General features: G+C 53.9%; 1 protein-coding gene across 1 annotated transcript in view; it reads left to right on the top strand.

Moving 5' to 3' along the window:
* The window catches only part of VSTM2L (V-set and transmembrane domain containing 2 like), a 44,438-nt gene extending 24,840 nt beyond the window's left edge, over positions 1–19,598 (top strand). Inside the window, exons 2-4 of the mRNA XM_032294986.1 lie at positions 5,250–5,419; positions 7,161–7,211; positions 18,235–19,598. Of these exons, the coding sequence (XP_032150877.1) occupies positions 5,250–5,419; positions 7,161–7,211; positions 18,235–18,507 (494 nt within the window). The 3' untranslated portion in view covers positions 18,508–19,598. The remainder of the gene's footprint in view (positions 1–5,249; positions 5,420–7,160; positions 7,212–18,234) is intronic.
* Positions 19,599–20,225: the final 627 nt, after the last annotated feature.

Raw genomic sequence — 20,225 nt, 5'->3', positions numbered from 1 at the left:
CTCTGCCTCCCAGATTCAAGCGATTCTCTTGCCTCAGCCTCCCAAGTAGCTGAGACTACAGGTGCCTCCACCTTAGTAGAGATGGGGTTTCACCATGTTGGCCAGGCTGGTCTCAAACTCCCGACCTCAGGTGATCCACCCGCCTGGGCCTCCCAACATGCTGGGATTACAGGCACCAGCCCCATGCCCAGCTTCATTAGTAATTTTCATTACACGGTGAAGTAATATTTTTTGATATCTTGGCTTAAATAAAATACATTATTAAAATTAATTAATTTCACATGTTGTTTTTTTTTTACTTTTTTTTCATGTGGCTCCCGGAAGATGGCGTATTCCATGTGCGCCTTGCACTGTGGCTTGCATTCTGTTTCTGTTGGACAGCAAGGCCCTAGGTGGCCACTACCGGGGTCCTGCTGGAGAGGTGCCATGTGGCAGGGTTCGCCACTGCACTCCTGCCACCCCAGGCTACCCACCCCAGGAGGTGTCTGTTTCGGGCTGAGAGTGTCTCTCCTGGCCGAACCTCAGCTGCTGAGTTACCCCAGATTAAACCCTGCCCTCTCTGAGCCTTGCTTTCTGCATCAGTATGAAGAGCTGGTGGCCCAGGGTCACAGTTTTCTGTTAGTTGTTGGAGGGGGCTGTGGGCAGGGGGAAACTGAGTGGAGATGAACTGGAGGCCCCGCCCTTCCTGAGGAGACCCCAGTGGAGCCTCTGCCCAAGGGCAGCTTGCTCTCTTCTCCTCCCACTCATGAGACCCATGCAATTGTCTCCCATGCCCCTGTCCACCTCACACGGTTCCCGCCTCACCTGTGTCTGGGAGGAGGCGGTGTGCAGTGGCTGAGTCACACCAGCTGGGTCCGAGGGCTGGCTTCAGCCTTTCTTGCTTTGCGTTCTGCATCGAGCAAGTTCCCTGCTAGCTCTGGAGCCACCTCCCCACTGGAAGAGGGGCAGTGGAGACACTTTCTGATGTCCGTGGCTCCGGCAGTGGCAACTGGAGAAGACACAGCCATGTCCCTCCACTGTCTTTTGGCCAGCCAGGGTCACACTGGTGGTCATCCCAGACTCATCCAGGGTCCTCACCCCTCTCCTCCTGTTTGCAAAGGCCCCTGGTGCCCTGGTGCTCGATGGGAGGTACATGAATCAAGGCAGAATCCGCCATCCTGGGTGAGGGAACAGCAACTCACAAGAGGATAACCTCTTGTCCCCTTCCCGTGCAGGCTCCCCACCGTCTCCTTGTGCTCTGCTTGAGGTGGCAATTGGGAGTCAGGGAAGACTCTGAGGGCAAGACCTGGCCCAGGACTCTCAGGGCAGGGTCCCCCTTGCTCTGGACCCTGCTCCAACACTGCCCAGCCAAGGCTGTTTATTCATTCATTCTTTCAAAAAGCACTTATTGGCCAGGCTCGGTGGCTCATACCTGTAATCCTAGCACTTTGGGAGGCCGAGGCGGGCGGATCATGAGGTCAAGAGATTGAGACCATCCTGGCCACCATGGTGGAACCCCATCTCTACTAAAAATACAAAAATTAGCTGGGCGAGGTGGCGCGCTCCTGTAGTCCCAGCTACTCGGGAGGCTGAGTCAGGAGAATCACTTGACCCCGGGAGGCAGAGGTTGCAGTGAGCTGAGATCACACCACTGCACTCCAGCCTGGTGACAAAGTGAGACTCCGTCTCAAAAAAAAAAAAAAAAAAAAAAAAAAATTAAGAAAACTAGTTGGGTGTGGTGGCTCGAGCCTGTAGTTCCAACATCTCAGGGGGCTGAGGCGAGAGGATTGCGTGTGCCCAGGAGGTCAAGGCAGCAAGCTTTGAACGCACCACTGCACTCCAACCTAGACAACAGAGCGAGACCCTGCCTCAAAAAAAAAAATAAAACATATTTATTGAGCACCTGCTATGTGCCAGGCACTGCTCTAGCAGCAGGAAGGGAAGCTGACAATAAATATACACAAAATAGGCATATTAGCTGTGCTGTCCAGCACAGTAGCCATTACAAGTGGCTATTCACATTTATGTTTAAATGAGTTAAAATTAAATAAAATTTGAAATTCAGGTCCTCAGTCACATTTCAAGTGCTCAGCAGACACAGGCGACCGCTGGCTACAGCACTGGCTCAGGTACAGAGCACCCTCCTCATGGCAGAAAGTCCTGTTGGCCAGTGCTGGTGGCGTTGGAGGGAAGGGTGAAGTGCTGGGTTTAAATGAGGTGGTCAGGGCAGGCCTCCCTGAGGAAGCGGCCTTGGAGCACTGTCCTGCGGCAGGGGAGGGAGGGAGTCATGTGGGGGATGGCTGCTCCAGGGGAATCTGAGGAAAGGGTGTTTCAGGCAGAGGAATCCACAGGTGTGAAGGTCTTGAGGTGGAATCTCAACTGGGATTCCTGGGGAAGGGGCTGAACGGAGGCTGCTGTGGCAGGAATAGGAGCTGGGAGTCAGGCAGAGGCCGACAAGGGAGGGGAAGGGCCTCCCATGAGGGCCCCGTCAACCATCCGGAATGCAGTGGTGCGTTCAAGGCTTGCTGCAGCCTGGATCTCCTGGGCACGAGCAATCATCTTGGCTGGGCGCGGTGGTTTATACCTGCAATCTCAGCACTTTGGGAGGCTGAGGCAGTGAGGACTGTGGTTTTTTTTTTTTTTTTTTTGAGACAGAGTCTCACTTTGTCACCCAGGCTGGAGTGCAATGGTGAGACCTTGGCTCACTGCAACCTCTACCTCCTGGGCTCAGGCAATTCTCTTGCCTCAGCCTCCCGAGTAGCTGGAATTACAGGCACCCACCACCGTGCTTGGCTAATTCTGGTACTTTTAGTAGAGATGGGGTTTCGCTTATATTGGCCAGGCTGGTTTCAAACGTCTAACCTCAGGTGATCTGCCCGCCTCAGCCTCTCAAAGTGCTGGAATTACAGGCGTGAGCCACTGCACCCGGCCAGACTGTGGGTTTTACTGTGGGTAGGAGGACAGGCTGGGACAGTTGTGAGTAGAGCAGGGACAGGGACTGATTTATGTTTTGCCAAGGTACGTCCGGCTGCCGTGTTGAAAATAGCTTGTCAGGGAGGAAGAGTGGAAGCGGGAGGCCAGTGAGGTTTCCCCACTGTTGCAGGTGAGCAAGGATGGCAGCTCAGCCCGGGAAGGCAGCACAGGTAGGGGGAAGGGGCCAGATTCTGGAGGCGTCAGGGGGAAGACTGAATGTGGGAGGGAAGTGAGGAGGGAGGGAGCCCAGGGTGACAAAAATGTCTGGGTTGATCCCCTGGAAGGATGCGGTAGCCCTCACGGTAATGTGGGGGAGGGACCTTCCCTCCAGGTGCCCGCATTGTCTCTTACTTAGTGGGGATAAGAATGGTCACAGCAGGCTAGGCACAGTGGCTCATGCCTGTAATCCCAGCACTTTGGGAGGCCAAGGTGGGCAGATCACCTGAGGTCAGGAGTTCGAGACCAGCCTGACCAACATGGAGAAACCCTGTCTCTACTAAAAATACAAAATTTGCAGGGCGTGGTGGTGCATGCCTGTAATCCCAGCTACTCAGGAGGCTGAGGCAGGAGAAGGGCTTGAATCTGGGAGGCGGGGGTTTCAGTGAGCTGAAATTGCAGTATTGCACTCTAGCCTCGGCAACAAGAGTGAAACTCTGTCTCAAAAAAAAAAAAAAAGAATGGTCACAGCTTTCAGGGGGGCTGCACGTGATGGCGCCCCGCACCATCTCTGGCACATGGGCGCATGTTCAGGAGCTCAGGCCTTTATTCCTGTTAGCCACAGCACAGCAGCTGGGATTTCCAAGACTCAGGGGAGCCTCCATGAGCTGCTTTCTAAACCCTTGACCTTGAGGATTAGGGACATTTCAAACTTTCAGCCCAGAAACCCACTGCTCAAGTAGAGCTGCACATGGAAACCCCATGTGCAGAGCAGAAATGGCAGAAGCTTCCAGATAGTCATTTGTCAATTCGCATCACCCTCTGTATCCTGGGGACAAGGGGACAAGGGAGGTGACTCCAGAGCAGGGGCCTGAATCCAGGATTTCACCTCCTAGCCTAGGACTCCCTCTTCCTCCTGCCCTAAGCTGAGCTGGGGTTCCGGGCAATCCTGGGGCTGCGAGTCCGCCCCTCTGGGCCAGGGACACCTGTTAGGTTGCAGCAGCCGGGAGAAGCAGGGTGGGGGCTGAGGGATTGACAGCCACCATGATCCTGGGTGACCTGCACGTTGCCAGCATCTTTCCAGGGTGGGATAATCTCTCCCGAGAAGAGCAGAGAATTCTAATTATGTCTCAGGACAATGTTTGGGGAGATGGGAGACAGAACCTATGGTGGGGAGGGGCACGGGGGCCGCATGAAGTGGGGATGTGTTTTTTCATTTACCTGGTGGGATGGAGGATGGTGATGGGGCAGGGCTCCTGCTGGGTCAGGGGAACCGTGTGCCCTGGGCTGTGGTGGAGAGTTGGACCCTTCTGAGGGGAAGGAGGCAAGAGTGGCTCCCATCACCCTGGGTGTCCTAAGACGGTGGAGGATTCTGCACCCATTCCATCCACCAAGCAGCCACTCTGCGCCAGCAAATGCCGGCCGTGGGAGCTCCGTGTCACAGGCAACAGGGCAGGGCAGGAGGTGGGGGACCTTCTCGGGGTACTCAAGGAGGACCTTTCAGAGGGTGACATTTGAACTGAGCTTTGACAGATCTGAAGGAGCCAGCCGGGCAAAGAGGGGTGGAGGGAAGGGCATTCCAGAAGGGGAACAGCCAGAGCAAGAGTGAGGCTGGAAAGGGAGGTGCATCCACAGGACAGGGAGGAAGCCAGGGGAACGGGTGCCGACCCCCCGGCCTGGGGTCCCAGGGGAGGGTTCTAAGCAGGGGAGAGGCCACCTCTGATTTGGTTTTGCAAAGATGGCGCTGGCCACTGTACATGGTCGCTGGAGTAACTCCGGGGGAACTGAGCAGGGTGACTGGAAGAATCTGGAAGAGCTGATGGAAGCGGCAGTTCCTCCCTGGCCTTCTTGCTGCCAGCATCCAGCCCAGCCCTTCTCCCATCCCTCGCATGCTCTCCCACAGCGCCGGCTGCTGGCTCGGCCTCTGGGGCAGCACCTACTCCCTCAACCGCATCTCCCGACTTGAGTGCCCACCCAGAGCCAGGCCACTCCTGCCAGCGGGCTGGCGGGCTTCCCCTACCCCCTCCACCCATCCCCGCCGTGCAGGGCCAGCAGCTCCTATGTTCTCCACCTCCCTCACCCAGCAGCCCTTGGCCCTGCGGTTTCCTGAGCCCCGCCACTCTTCCCTGTGTCTTGCACAGCCTTGTTCACAGAGACACCCCATGACATGACGGCACGGACGGGCGAGGACGTGGAGATGGCCTGCTCCTTCCGCGGCAGTGGCTCCCCCTCCTACTCGCTGGAGATCCAGTGGTGGTACGTTCGGAGTCACCGGGACTGGACAGACAAGCAGGCGTGGGCCTCCAACCAGGTAATGCCCCTGGGGAGATGCCCAGGCTCGGCTGGGGAAATCCTGGTTTCTGGAGTAGGGGTAACCCCTGCCCCTCTTCTCCTCTGATGGATACGGGCTCCAGCACTGTTCTCCACACCACACAGCTGTCTCCCTTCCTTCTTCCTCCTGGGGTGGGGGTTTTAGGTGATCATGGAGGCTTATTTGGGGGAACAGGCAGGAGGCAGAGCTAGGCTGAGCACTTGAAGTGGCCACAGCAAGAAGGGCCTTCCAGAGCACAGAGTCCCTTCCTTAAGGGTACGGGGGAGGGGGAAAACTGAGACCAGAGGCGCAAGCTGGCTCCAGGTTATGGAGCAAGATGAGTTTTGTGACTCACTTTCCACCACTTCTCTAGGCCACATGAGCAGGCTTTTTGTAAATAGCCCTGCAAATACTGAGTTCATTCACAGGCACACACGCGTGCGTGCACCAGGCTCCCAGCACACCCATGGTTGCACACGAGCTCGCCCCTCTATCCATGCATGCTTGCATGTACATACCTGTAGGGCAGATGCTGTGGGTGCTCTGCCCCATGCCCAGTGTGCAGCATGCCCGGCACCAGCCCACTGCAAACTGCCGGCTTCTCCAGCTCTGCCTGAGGCTTTTCTCTGGACACCACAGCCTGCCGGCCATCGAGGCAAACAAGAGGAGCAGGGGACTCCATAGGCAGGAGCAGCCCCCATCAATGACCTGCAAAGTTGGAGGATGAATGCCCAGCTCCCTCACCCTCAGCTGGGACGACCGAAGCATATTTTTCACTGTCTCCCAAGTGCCCAGTGGGATGAGCTCCAGTTGCCTGCAGTGGTAACTAGCTGACAACACACCCCACTATTAACTTTCTTCCTTGTTGGTTTCACTTACCATCTCCCCTACTTGTGCTTCCTGGGATCACCTCCCAAATAAACTACTTATCCTAGCCTCAAGGTCAGCTCCTGGACGGACTCCGTCTGAATCTCTTGCATCCTCATAGCTCTACACTAATGAACACGCGAACACAGAGGGGTCTGCCCACCCATTCATATACTCACGCATGTATTTGCACACATTCACAAACACGCACTGGCACGCTCATACACTCCCCATGTTCATGAAAGAGTGTCTCGCATGTACCCAAGTACCTATCAAACTCTGTCTTGCTCCTGGGAGTGTCAGCTCCCCAAGACTTCCAGCCCTACCACATGCAGGCTTAGAGAAAGTGGCCAGAGAAAGCCCTTAGGCAAAGAGTTGAAGGTATGTACGGCTGGAAGCCTTTGGGGTCAGCTTGCAAAGGTGTGGAATGTGGGCCGGGTTCACACAGCATCTGCACATACGTTCATGTGGGTGACATGCTTGAAGGCACAAACACAGTCCCAGATAGAGTGACTGAAGGGTACAAACACACTCCTAGCAACATAATAAGCTGATGCTTAGATTTCTGCCTATTCACACGCACCGGATGTATACCAAAGTACCCTTGTGTGTGTCTAAATGCACAAATGTGTTCAGTTTTCTACGCACCTCCATTATCTTCTTTGCCTCTGACCTCTCCTCCATCCCCCGAGTGGATACAGAGAGCTGAGGGACCCCAGCTTCGGACCCCATGGCCCCTGAGCCTCATCTGCTGTAGTGAGTGTCTTAGCTGTTGTCCACATCCCTGTAAAGTGTCTCCCCCCACTGCCACCCCACCCCCACCCCGTGCTAACACGTTGTCTCTGCTCTCTCCACCCCTCCCCACTCCCAACAGCTAAAAGCATCTCAGCAGGAAGACGCAGGGAAGGAGGCGACCAAAATAAGTGTGAGTTTTGATAATGACTTCTCTGAAAGGGCTCTAATGGAGGGCACAGCTGTGACTTAAAAAAAAATTGGGGTCCAGTTCAGCAGGGAGCTTGTGCGAGAAGATGGAAGAGAAGAAAAAGAGAAGGGGAAAAAAATGGCCCCGCTCTGTTTTTTAAAAGCTGGAGATTTTTCAAGTTCATTGAATGATGGGGACAAAAAATGACAGGGGAGAGAAGATGCATTCCCTCCTGTTGGGGCCAAGGCTGTGCGCGTCCCAGTGCCTCCGTGCTCATCTCAGCAGTATTTTTTATTTGGGGAACGAACAAGCTCTAATGAGACCGAGCCAGCTGTTTTTGGCCCGTGATGACAGTGTTACAGCATCTCAGGGTCGCTGGTGATCTGGCCCTGAGGACACGGTGGGGACACTCTAGCCAGAGGATTTCAGGACTGGCCAGGCCTTCTTATTTATTGACTAATTTGTTAGTAGCCATGCTCTATAAGAAGGGCCAGGCATTCACCCATTTTGCAGGTAGGGCAGCTGAGGCTCAGGGGGTCAGGGACTTGCTGGAGGTCACGCCAGGGGTGACTGGTGTAGCTGAGCTACCTGGCTGCAGGGCTCCAGCTCTTTGTCACCGGGCTGTGCTGCAGCCCAGTGCAGCTGGGGCCCTGGGGAGTTCAGGAAGTAATGGCTTTTGTGAAGGAGGGGGCACACCAAAGCCGGTCCTGGGAGAGGCAGACAGGAGGGAGAAAGGAGAGGTGGGTGGGGGAGAGAGAACACAGAGTCGGGGGGGGAACCCACCCGGGGACGCATGGGGCCGTGCAACGAGGCAAGATTTGTGCACGGGGCATGAGGTCAGCCTGCAGGAGGCTAGTCATCTACCAGCAGCACACTCAGAAAATGCAGGTGCTGTGAGGTATGAACGTGCGTGTGTGCATGTGTACGTGCATGCGTGTATACGTACTTGTGTGCCTGTGTGCGTGCGTGTGTGTGTGTGTGTGTGCTCTTGCATGTGCATAGTGGGAAACCTCTCTAAATTCACTGTTTTTTGCTTGATTCTTCCACTACTTTTCAAGGACTTGTAGGGGAGCTCAGGACCCCAAGGCCAATTCGACAGGGATGTACAGAGGAGCCACACTCCCAAACCAAGGTCACCATGTGGAAAGTGGGCACAGGGAGTCAATGGGGTGCCATGTTGGGCATCAGAGGTGGCAGCATGAAGGCAGAGAGGCCAGGGAGGAGGCTGCTGCAGCCCCTTCAGGTGGGAGGTGCCAGAAGTGACAGCAAGGACCTTCAAAGCATCATTAGTGCCTTCTGGCCCAGGTCGCAGTTGGGGTCTGAAAATTCAAACCATTTCCATCCAGCTCAGGGTGGCTGTGGGTCCACCCCCAACCCTCTGCTAAGAGCGCATCCATATTGAATGCCCCATTTCTGGCCCAAACACCCATCATTAAGCCCTGGCAGGTAGAAATATGGGTGCATATTAACACCCTGTTCATCGCAGCCCTCTCTCCTATAATTTTGCTTGGGGTTTAAGGAGCGGCTCCAACAAAGGAGAGAATAATCTAATTGACTTAGAGGATTAGAATTCGAGGCTACTTGGTCCCACATGAGGGGAATGTGATGATGCTAATTAGTTAAATAAATGTGCTCAGCATAAATGTGCAATTACCCCCACCCACCCAACTCCAGCCCCTGCAATTCCTGCACCAGCTGGGGCTCTGGGGGTCTGGTTAGGAAACACACAGACAGGCATGGGCCAGACTCCTTGTGTAGACAGCGACACAAGAATAACCGTTTCTTTTTTTTTAACTTTTCTTTTTTGTTGTTGTTGTTCATTTGTTTGTTTGTTTTTTGAGATGGAGTCTTGCTCTTGTCACCCAGACTGGAGTGCAATGGCATGATCTCTGCTCACTGCAACGTCCGATTCCCAGGTTCAAGCGATTCTCCTGCCTCAGCCTCCTGAGTAGCTGGGATTACAGGCCCCCACCACCATGCCCGGCTAATTTTTGTACTTTTAGTAGAGACGGGGTTTCACCATGTTGGCCAGGTTGATCTCGAACTCCTGACCACAAGTGATCCGCCCACCTTGGCCTCCCAAAGTGCTGGGATTACAGGCGTGAGCCACTGCACTCCCTGGATTCCTGCAGCCAGAGGCGGCGGCCCAAACTTCTCTCCGTGGCCTTTAGAACTCTGCACGATTGCTCTGCCCACCCTCCGCCTCACTCCTCTTGCTAACCTCATTCCCCTTCCCCTCCCAACCCTGGCAGCCTTTCCACCTTCCCATTGCTTTCCACCTCCAGGCCTTTGCACAGGCTGGTCCCCCTACCTGCAAAGCTGTTCCTCTCTCTCTTCCTACAGAGCTCAGCTTGGGAAAATGTCCCTTGAACCTGTGACCCAACTGGCGGCCCTCCCGTTTCCCTGCTGGCTGTATTTCTGGTTGTCATTATCCACTTGTGTGAGTTTTTGCTTCATGACTGTCTCCCCAGAGATGGGAGGTGCTGGGCCTGGGCCTGCCTGACCCACTGTTGCATTTCCAGAGTCTGGCATGATGCAGTAGGCACCTGAGAAATATCTGTTGAATAACTATCACACACGCAGATGCACGCCCAGGCCAATGTATGTGTAAACCCATACACAGATTTTGTTTTTGGTTTTGGTTTTTTTTGAGATGGAGTTTCACTGTTGTCACCCAGGCTGGAGTGCCGTGGCATGATCTCGGCTCACTGCAACCTCCGCCTCCTGGGTTCAAGCTATTCTACTGCCTCAGCCTCTCCAGTAGCTAGGACCACAGGCACGTGCTACCATGCCCGGCTAATTTTTTTATTTATTGGGTTTCACCATGTTGGCCAGGCTGGTCTCAAACTCCTGACCTCAGGTGATCCTCCCGCTGCAGCCTCCCAAAGTGCTGGGATTACAGGCATGAGCCACTGCACCTGGCCAGATGTTTATATGTGGACATGCCACCACGGTGTGGATCCCATATCTGTTCACGTATGTGTACCAGTGACATGACATGAACAAGTGAAGGAGCTCCTGTTGGGGCCTGAGAAACCCAGACCCTGTGTCTACAGGGCACAGCTGAGCCAGGCAGGGACCTAGGCCCCATATTCTCCTGACTTCTAAAAATCACAATTTCTATGGAATCTCTGCCAAGTTTTAACTATTGTTATCTAATTAGATTTTTTGAAAAACACTGCCTAAGGGCCAGGCACAGTGGCTCACGCCTGTAATCCCAGCACTTTGGGAGGCCGAGGCAGGCGGATCACAAGGTCAGGAATTCGACACGAGCCTGGCCAACATGGTGAAACCCCGTCTTTACTAAAAATATCAAAATTAGCTGGGCGTGGTGGCACACGCCTGTAGTCCCAGCTACTTGGGAGGCTGAGGCAGGAGAATCACTTGAACCCAGGAGGCAGAGGTTGCAGTGAGCCAAGATTGTGTCATTGCACTCCAGCCTGGGAGACAGAGTGGGGCTCTGTCTAAAATAAATAAATAAATAAAAATACTGTCTAAGCCAAATAGTGCAGTCTACAGGCTTGTAGAATCTCAGAATCTCATAGGGAGCTCATTTATGTGGGAGGACAGGCATCTGTGATCAAAAAATAATGGTCCAAGGTTCAGGGTAAGAAAGTGCTGTGAGCTTCGAGGGGCTTGGTGAGGGGAGGGCTTCGTGAACCTGTCGGGGTGGCCATGTTGGCCTTGTGAAGATTCAGACTCTCAGTTGGCTGTGCTGACTGCTGGGTGGGGACTGTGAGGACACAGTGGGGCCAGCACTTAGCGTCCCAGGAGCTGAGTCCTGGATCCAGCCCTGCCACCTCCTCAACTCCCCCTTTTCCTCAATGAGCTGTTGTGGAAGGCATATGTGAAAACACCTTGGAAATTGTCAAGCGCTATGGATTAGGCTATGTGGATGACAGTGGTTCCTAGGGTGGAAACTTGTTAACATGAATTTGTGACTCATAAAACTCCTATTCCTAGCAAGAGAGCAGGATATAGGCAAGATAATAATAATAGTTAAAAAATAAAACTCAGATGCTGGGTGCAGTAGCTCACAACTGTAATCCCAGTGCTTTGGGAGGCCAAGGTGTGTGGATCATCTGAGGTCAGGAGTTCGAGACCAGCCTGGCCAACGTGGTGAAACTCTGTCTGTACTAAAAATATAAAAATTAGCCAGGTGTGGTGGCATGTGCCTGTAATCCCAGCTACTCAGGTGACGGAGGCAGGAGGATAGCGGGAACCTGAGAGGTGGAGGTTGCAGTGAGTCAAGATCACACCACTGCACTCAGGCCTGGGCGACAGAGTGAGACTTTGTCTCAAAAATAAAAAATAAAAGCTCAGAATCTGATGGCTCACTCCTGTAATCCCAGCATGTTGGGAGGCTGCAGTGGGCGGATCACTTGAGGTCAGGAGTTTGAGACCAGCCTGGCCAACATGGTGAAACCCTGTCTCTACTAAAAATACAAAAATTATCCAGGCATGGTGGTGTGCACCTGCAGTCCCAGATACCTGGGAGGCTGAGGTGGGAGAATCACTTCAACCTGGGAGGCAGAGGCTGCAGTGAGCCGAGATCGCACCACTGCTCTAGTAAGGAGATCATTTATGCGGGAGGACAGGCATCTGTGATAAAATAATGGTGATAGTAATAATATGGCAGCTAACATTTATTGAGTTCTTACCATATGTTAGGAACCAGGACGAGCACTTTACATGAATTACCTCGTTTAACTTGGGGCCCAGGAAGGACCCTGGCCTAAAAGTATCTCCCTTGGCAGCTTACATCTGCTAAAGACTCCACCATTAGGTGGAATCATTTCTGTGGCTCGGGCAAACATTTCTGCTTATTGGCCATTTTCAAGTTCTGGAAGTTTTTCTTTCGATCTGACTAAAGTCCTCTGTGCTAGAATCGAAGTTAATTTCCCTTTAACCAGTTTTGCAAACATAGACAGTCCACAATTTCCTAATTTTAACACAAGGTGAAATTCACACATACGCCCTTCCCGGGGGACTTCATCACTGTAAGTGGCTTGTGGTTGCAGGCGAGTTAAACAAAGATGACTCTGGAAAGATCATGGCCACAGTCCCTGCCCTCTGGGTGCTACCAGTCCAATGTGGGAGAGGGGTGTTAATCCAATAATCATGCAGGATAAAAAATAAAATTACAACTGTGACCAAAATGCAGAGAGGGGAAACAGGGGATCTGATCTAGCCTGGGGGGCCAGGAGGGCTTCCTGGAAGAGGTTCTATTTGAAGTGAGCACTGAAGTGTGGAGGATTTGACAAGGGGTGGGGAACTTGGCTGGGTGTGTGCGTTGGAGGAATTGCTAGTGGCTGATGAGGCTGAGGGGCAGGCTGGGAGGGGAACTTGAAGGGCCTTGTCAGCCACCATGGAGACCATCAAAGAGTTTAAGTTGAAAAATTTTGAAAAAATCGGTCTGGCTGTCATGGAAGAGGAGGTTGGAAGTTGTGTAAACCCAGGAGGAGGCTGGGGTGATGGCCCAGATGGGAGAAGCGGGGACCTTGCTTTGGCCAGGGCTGGGGCATGTGGATTCTGGAGAGAAGGAGAAGAGGTCCAGTGATGGTCCAGTTAGAGGAGGTCAGTGGGTTCAGGGGTGGAGTGTGTGGAGCGTGGAAGGAAAACAGAAATGGCAACTGCAGAGTTTGGCTGGAACAGTAGTGCCTTCTGGGCCCAGGTCTGGGAAGACCCTGAGTTGGGTTCTGAACATACTGAGGGGCCGGTAAAGTGCCGGGTGGAGCTGATAGAGGCTGATTGCAGGGCCCAGCCTGGGGCAGGATCCACCAGACCCCCATTCCTCACCCCGGCACCTTCCCTGGAGCCACCACCTCTGCCAGGAGGCCATGTGAAGGCAAGGGCTGGCATCACGAGTACAAATCCATTCTTCCTGGCATGGCTGGAAGAAGATCCCAGGCTTCCCAGATGTAAGCTGGCCTTGGGGTGTCTCTGAAGTGCCCGGAAAAGCCTGGGCCATGGGGTGAGCAAGGAGGAGGCTGAACTTGGCCCTGGCCGGGACTCGGCCTTGTCTCTTTCAGCGTAATTAGGTGCTTAATTACACTGCTAAGGCCTGTGGATGTGTGAGCGGAGGTGATTATGATTTACAGCTGGGCCGCCATGTCGGGGTCCTCTCTTTGGGGGCTCTCCAGCCGCCCTGGAGGGCTGGGCCAAAGGACTTTCTGCACAATGTATGATGGATGAAATCCAACAGGCTGCTCCTGGAGGGGATGTTGGGCCCCCTCCTGTGCGAGAGGCCTCTGATGAGGCTTTGTGCTGGGCTTCCCCAAGACATGGAGTGTTGGGGGCCTCGGAAAGACATGAGAAGAACCACCTCTAGTTTACTGTTCAGAAGGCTCCCAGAGGGGTGGGTAAGATATGGACTCTGTCACCAGCTGGGTGGCCTTGAGAAAATCACTTCACCTGTCTGAGTCTCAGTTTCTTCACCTGCATCATAGGGTTATTGTGAGGTTTAAATAAGACTGATGAAGCTTGGCTGGGTGCGGTGGCTCACCTAGAATTCCAGCACTTTGGGAGGCTGAGGCAGGAGCATGGCTTGAGCCCAAGAGTTCGAGACCAGCCTTGGCAAAATAGTGAGACCCCCGTCTCTACAAAAAGATACAAAAATTGGCCAGGAGTGGTGGTGCATACTTGTGGCCCCGGTTACTCAGGGGGTGGGAGGGGATGCTGAAGCGGAAGGATCGCTTGAGCCCAGGAGGTTGAGGTTGCAATGAGTCGTGATCTCGCCACTGCACTCCAGCCTAAAGTGACAGTGCGAGACCCAGCCTCATAAAAAAAAGAGAGATTGATGAAACTTATCATATCATCTCATAGTGATCAAGCACATCATAAACATTAGCCACCGGCACAATTGTTGCTGTTATTATTTTTGTTGAAAATATCATATTTGCCTTCTCCAGATTGTGCTTAGAGGCGTGGACCACAGGGACTGGGAGGGAGTCATGTCTGACGTGTGTCCCCGCCCTTCGTCCTGTTGGAAGTTCACTCGCTGAGGTGCTTGATTGTGGATTAGAGGTCTAGGTTCTCCATTAGACCGTCAGCTCGTGCCAGCATTACCGGGATCTGGCTGGCTCACTGTGGTGTCCCCAGCGCCAAGCTCAGAGTAGGCACTTGCTAGATGCTTGTTGAATGAATGGGTGAATCTAGCCTAAGAAAATCGAGGCCAGGGTGCTGGCGACTTGTCGGGGTCAGCGCCTGGCCTCCCACTACTCCCTGCAGTGCTCCCTGCCCTCCTCCTCTCTGAGAGAGGAGGAGCTCATGCTTCTGAAGGCCACATCTGCCTGTTGGCAGAGAGGGCTGACAGGGAGGAGGAAGCTGGCTGCCTGGGGAGCCATCCAGGCCTTCACGGCCCTGTCTGGGGGATGGAAGCGGGTGGGCCGAGGGCTGGGCTTCGCTTTGTGCTCCCTCCCTAGGAGTGAGTGCTCCCAGCACTTTGCATTATTACTCCATTAGTGCCTTGTAGGGTTGACAAATGAAGGATAATTAATATCCGTGAGGGAAGCAGATGTTGAGGTAATTCACTCCCGCTGCGCATTTGCAACAGCATCTCCTAACTCACTGGAGAGAGCACGCAGGACCGCAGAGCCTCTTTGTGCCCTTGGGCGGAGGTGATGGAGTCAGAGGGATAGGGTGGGCTCCAGCAGAGCCTGGCACTAGGGAGGGGGTGCCCCCATAGCCAGAGGGGCAGCTGGGAGGGTTTCCCACTGCTTGCTGTCGGGAAGTCCTGCCTGGGTCCCACCTCTGTGCCTCTGCTGAAGGCTTTCCCCTATATAGGGGACAATGGGCAGTCGGGAAGGCTCAGCATGAGGGAGGATGGCCAGTCTCCACTACTGGACATGCTCCTCTTCGCTTCCCTGTGGCCCTGCCAGCACTGGTGGCCCTTGGTGAGCCTGTGATGCCACTGGGAGGGTGAGAGCGCATGGAGCCTGCTCCCATTTCCGCCACTCACTGAGTCCATGCCTCTGGGCCAGTCGCTTCTTTTAGAGCCTCAGTTTCATCATCTGCAAATTCGGCATTGTTATGTCTATTCACCCTGCTATAAAAAACTACCAGAGGCCAGGCACAGTAGCTCACGCCTGTAATCCCAGCACTTTGGGAGGCTGAGGCAGGTGGATCATGAGGTCAGGAGTTCAAGATCAATCTGGCCAAGATGGTGAAACTCCGTCTCTACTAAAATTACAAAAAAATTAGCCGGGAGTGGTGGTGGACGCCTGTAATCTCAGCTACTCGGGAGGCTGAGGCAGAGAATTGCTTGAGCCTGGGAGGTGGAGGTTGCAGTGAGCTGAGATTGAACGACTACACTCCAGCCTGGGCAACAGAGCAAGACTCTGTCTCAAAAAAAGAAAAAAAAAAAAAAAAAGAACTACCACCAGAGACTGGGTAATTCACAAAGAAAAGAGGTTTAATTAACTCATCGTTCTGCATGGCTAGGGAGGCCTCATGGCTGGGGAGGCCTCAGAAAACTTACAGCCATGGTGTAAAGCTAAAGGGAAGCAAGGCATGTCTTACATGGTAGCAGAAGAGGGAATGAAGGGGAAACTGCTACTTTTAAACCATCAGATCTCGTGAGAACTACTGACTGTCACAAGAACAGCATGGAGAAAACTGTCCCCATAATCCAATCACCTTCCTACCAGGTCCCGCCCTCACATGTCAAGGTGAGATTTGGGTGGGGACACAGAGCCAAACCCTATCATCATAACCATGTGACTTAAAATTAGAAAGCGTGACATCTGAGTACCACTTCACTTGGAGAAAGAAGGTCATGGGTGGGTCCATTCATTCAACACATGTTGAAGATTATTTATGGAGTGCTGGGCTCTGTGATAACCACCCACATGGACAAAATAAATATTGTCCCTGCTCTCATGGAGGGCACAGTTTAGCCAGGGAGAGAACCCAAAATCAACTCAACAGACAAACACACGATTCAAAATGAGAAGACTGCTATGCAAGAAGCAGGAGGGAGTGGTGACACGGGGTCAGTTTCTTGGAGAGGTGACATTTAGAATGAATGGGAACCCAGTGGGTGAAGATGAGCAGGGAGCTCCACCCAGGCAGAGGGCCCAGCACGCACAAAGGCCATGAGGTCAGCAAGAGTTTCCCATTTGGGAGTTGATGAAAGAGGCCTCCTAGGGAGGCCAGGGCAGATTGGTGAGATGATTAGAAGTCACACACGTGAGCGCCCGGCACAGGCTGAAACGTCTGCAGGCTGCATGCAGAGGCTGTGCCTTTTCGTCCTGGCACCTGACTGCAGGGGTGACCAGCAGGGGCATCCCACCTGGAGCCAGAAGCTGGGCTTTCCTCTCTAGGAGCTGGGGCTTGGCAGGAACAGGCCAGCTGGTGGTCTCTTCAGAATAGAGGGACCGGTAGGCCACAGGTCTGAGGCCTGCTCACCTGAGCCCATGAAACCGTCTGGGAAGGGGGTCAGCGGCTGGCAGCTGGGAACTGATCTCCACTGTTGTGTCTCGGCAGGGCAGGGGCCACAGGCTAGGGGGCCTTTTTTTTTTTTGGCTCTAAGAAGGGGCCAGGGAAGGAAAGAAGCCCCCTCCCACCACCATCCCCTCCATAGGCCCAACACCTTCTTCTTTTTTTTTAAAAAAAAAAAGACAAATATAACAAATACCGTTGCTCCCCGCAAGTGGAGTGAATAGTTATTAACATCCTGATATATTTGTAATCAGCCTTTATACTGTTTTGTTTTTTTATTGTGTTATTTTATTTTATTTATTTATTTTTTGAGATGGAGTCTCACTCTGTCGCCCAGGCTGGAATGCAGTGCTGTGATCTCGGCTCACTACAACCTCCGCCTCCTGGGTTGTTCAAGTGATTTTTGCACCTCAGCCTCACAAGTAGCTGAGATTACAGGCATGCACCACCATGCACGCTCCTGGCTAGTTTTTCTATTTTTTAGTAGAGATGGAGTTTCCCCATGTTGCCCAGGCTGGTCTCAAACTCCTGACCTCAAGTGATCTGCAGGCCCTCCTTGGCCTCCCAAAGTGCTGGGATTCCAGGTGTGAGACACCGACCCTGGCCTGTGTTTTTTTTTTGTAGTTGTAGCTTTTTTGTTTTCTGTTGTTGAGACGCTCTTGTTACCCAGGCTGGAGTGCAATGGCATGATCCCGGCTCACCGCAACCTCCACCTCCTGGGTTCAAGCAATTCTCCTGCCTCAGCCTCCCAAGTAGCTGTGACTACAGGCATGTGCCACCATGCCCAGCTAATTTTTTTGTATTTTTAGTAGAGACGGGGTTTCACCATGTTGACCAGGATGGTCTCGATCTCTTGACCTCGTGATCCACCCGCCTTGGCCTCCCAAAGTACTGGAATTGGTTTGGTTTTTAAAAGACTGGTCTCACTCTGTCACCTAGGCTGGAGTGCACTCGTGTGATCACAGCTCACTGCAAGCCTCAAACTCCTGGGCTCAAGCAGTCCTCGCATCTCAGCCTCCCGTGTAGCTGGGACTGCAGGCCCCTCTATTTTTTTTTTTTAGGAAATGTAAACTTTCAGACTAAACAAAGACTTGGCTTTGCAGTCTACCCCAGGTCTGCTTCCTCCTCTGTGTTCTGCCCCAGAGCCCACCACTGCTGTGAGGAGACCCCGGGGTTCCCTCCTGCCTATTGTAAACTTCCACACCTGGAAGACCCCCAAACCATTATAGAGGAGGTTTGCGTGTTTATTTGCATAAATGGCATCTGCTGGGGGCAGGCAGCGGTGAGAGCTTCCCCCTGCTCTCTGCCACTGAGCTCACGCGCCTCGTTCCAGCTCTGCCTTTTGGGCCGCTCTGCAGTGCTTCATGCGGTGAACCGGCCACTGCTTAGTTATGCGCCCTGTTGATGGACATGTCAGTTGCTTTTACCTTCTTGTGATTTAACTCACTCTTGTGCAAAACTTGGTGCGCCCTTGTGGGCATGTTTCTGGGGCTCCAGCCCTAGATTGCAATCCTGGGACCCCCGCAGTCTTCATCTCCCACTATGCCACCCGATGGACGGGTCACGGTGTCTCTGTCACCCCCAGGTGGTCAAGGTGGTGGGCAGCAACATCTCCCACAAGCTGCGCCTGTCCCGGGTGAAGCCCACGGATGAAGGCACCTACGAGTGCCGCGTCATCGACTTCAGCGACGGCAAGGCCCGGCACCACAAGGTCAAGGCCTACCTGCGAGTGCAGCCAGGGGAGAACTCCGTCCTGCACCTGCCCGAAGCCCCTCCCGCCGCGCCCGCCCCACCGCCCCCCAAGCCGGGCAAGGAGCTGAGGAAGCGCTCGGTGGACCAGGAGGCCTGCAGCCTCTAGACTGATGGCCCTGTCTCTGTCCCTGCCCACCCGCCCCACGCTGTACAGAGTGCATGAGGAGCCGCCGGACCACCGGGGACGGACTGCCTGCGTCCAGCCGCGCCCCATCCCCGAGGCCGCCTGTGGCCACCACATCGGCCCTCTTTCTGTTACCCCTTGCTCAGCATGTAAGCCTCACCTACCCCTGCTCTTTCGGGCCCCTGCGGTGACCTGACTCAGACAAGGTGGCCCTGGGCACCAAGGGGCCAGCCGCCCTGAACACTGGGGCGGGGACCATGCTGGGGCCCAGGCCACCCCCTTCCTGTCACCAGCTTCTGTGGAGTCCAGTGTTTTGCTTTGCTTGCTTGTCCCCCATCCTGTCCTGAGCCGGGGCCCCCCAGCCTCACCTCCCTCCTCCTACCATGCCTTGCTTGGACCTGGGGTGTGGACAGTGACCCCTCCCTGAATTTGGACTTGACTCTTCTGAGGGGAACTAGGGACTGTCCCCTGGTGAAGACCTAGGGGACAGAGTTCCCAGGAGGGCCTTTTTGGGACGGTGGCTCTGCAGGGTCACTCACGGAGCCCTGGAAGGACAGCGAGATGCCTCATCCACTCCTGACAGGTCCTTCCTGTTCAGCTTCCTGTGCGACCCTCCAGGGATAGAGGGGATCCAGGACTCGCTGCCGAGTGAGAAGGGAGGGGACTTCCCCTCAGACCCATGGCCCCAGGCAGAGTTCTGCACCAGCAGGACCCCTTTGAGGGTCTTCAAGGCTCTCCCCGGAGCCCCCCTCTGCCAGCTCCCAGAGCCCTAGCCACCTCTTGGGTCCTGTGCCAAGTCCACCCCAGAACCTGGGGCAGTTGGGAGCCAAGGGCCCCTTGGTACCCAATTCCCTCATGATTCCCAATCAGGGGCACACCTGCCCCCTGGTTATTTGTAAATATTTCTATTGGACCCAGTTTTCCTCAGAACTGGCTCCCACCTCTGGCTGCTGCTCAGCAATGATGTGGGGGAGGTGGGAGAGGCCGAGGGTTTTGCCTAGGGGTGGGTTGCCCTGCATACATGATCCAATCCGTGACTACCAGCCAACCCGAATAAAGTGGTTTTAAAAAAACCTCTGGGCAGTGTCTTTCTGGGACCTTTGTGCCTGGGGGCAGTGCATGGGGTGGAGGCGGGAGAGCAGGTGGCTAGCTCACACCCATGCCTCACTCAGCATCTTCCTCCTGCTTTGCACCCAAGCAGGGCCTGGCTTCGAAGTGCAGAGCGCAGGACCGGTAGGGGCAGAGGGAGAGGGTGGGAGACAATCAGCTTTTGTTCAGCTCCAATCCTGTTACCAGGCACTCAAATTATTCTTTGCTTCTGAGATAATCACACACAGAGAACAGTGCATAAAACATGTTTACATAGTTTTGTATATAACATAAAGCGAATATTTGTGTAGCCACTACCTACCAAACATAGCATCCCAAAAGAGGACCTCTCCAGTCCCATGTGTCATCTCTATCTATCCCTTCTCCTCCCTCTTAGAGGCAGCCACTGTCCTGACGTTTAACGTAATCCCATTCTTTTTTTTTTTTTTTTTGAGATGGAGTCTCGCTCTGTAGCCCAATCGAGAGTGCAGTAGTGTGATCCTGGTTCGTTGCAACCTCCGCCTCCCGGGTTCAAATGATTCTCTGCCTCAGCCTCCTGAGTAGCATGTGCCACTACGCCTGGCTAATTTTTTTGTATTTTTAGTAGAGCC

Source organism: Sapajus apella, unplaced genomic scaffold, assembly GCF_009761245.1.
Source record: "Sapajus apella isolate SASKATOON/1434 unplaced genomic scaffold, GSC_monkey_1.0 scaffold33, whole genome shotgun sequence".
Lineage (NCBI taxonomy): Eukaryota > Metazoa > Chordata > Mammalia > Primates > Cebidae > Sapajus > Sapajus apella.
The sequence above is the reverse complement of the archived record's forward strand: the minus strand, read 5'-3'. Positions and strand labels throughout refer to the sequence as shown.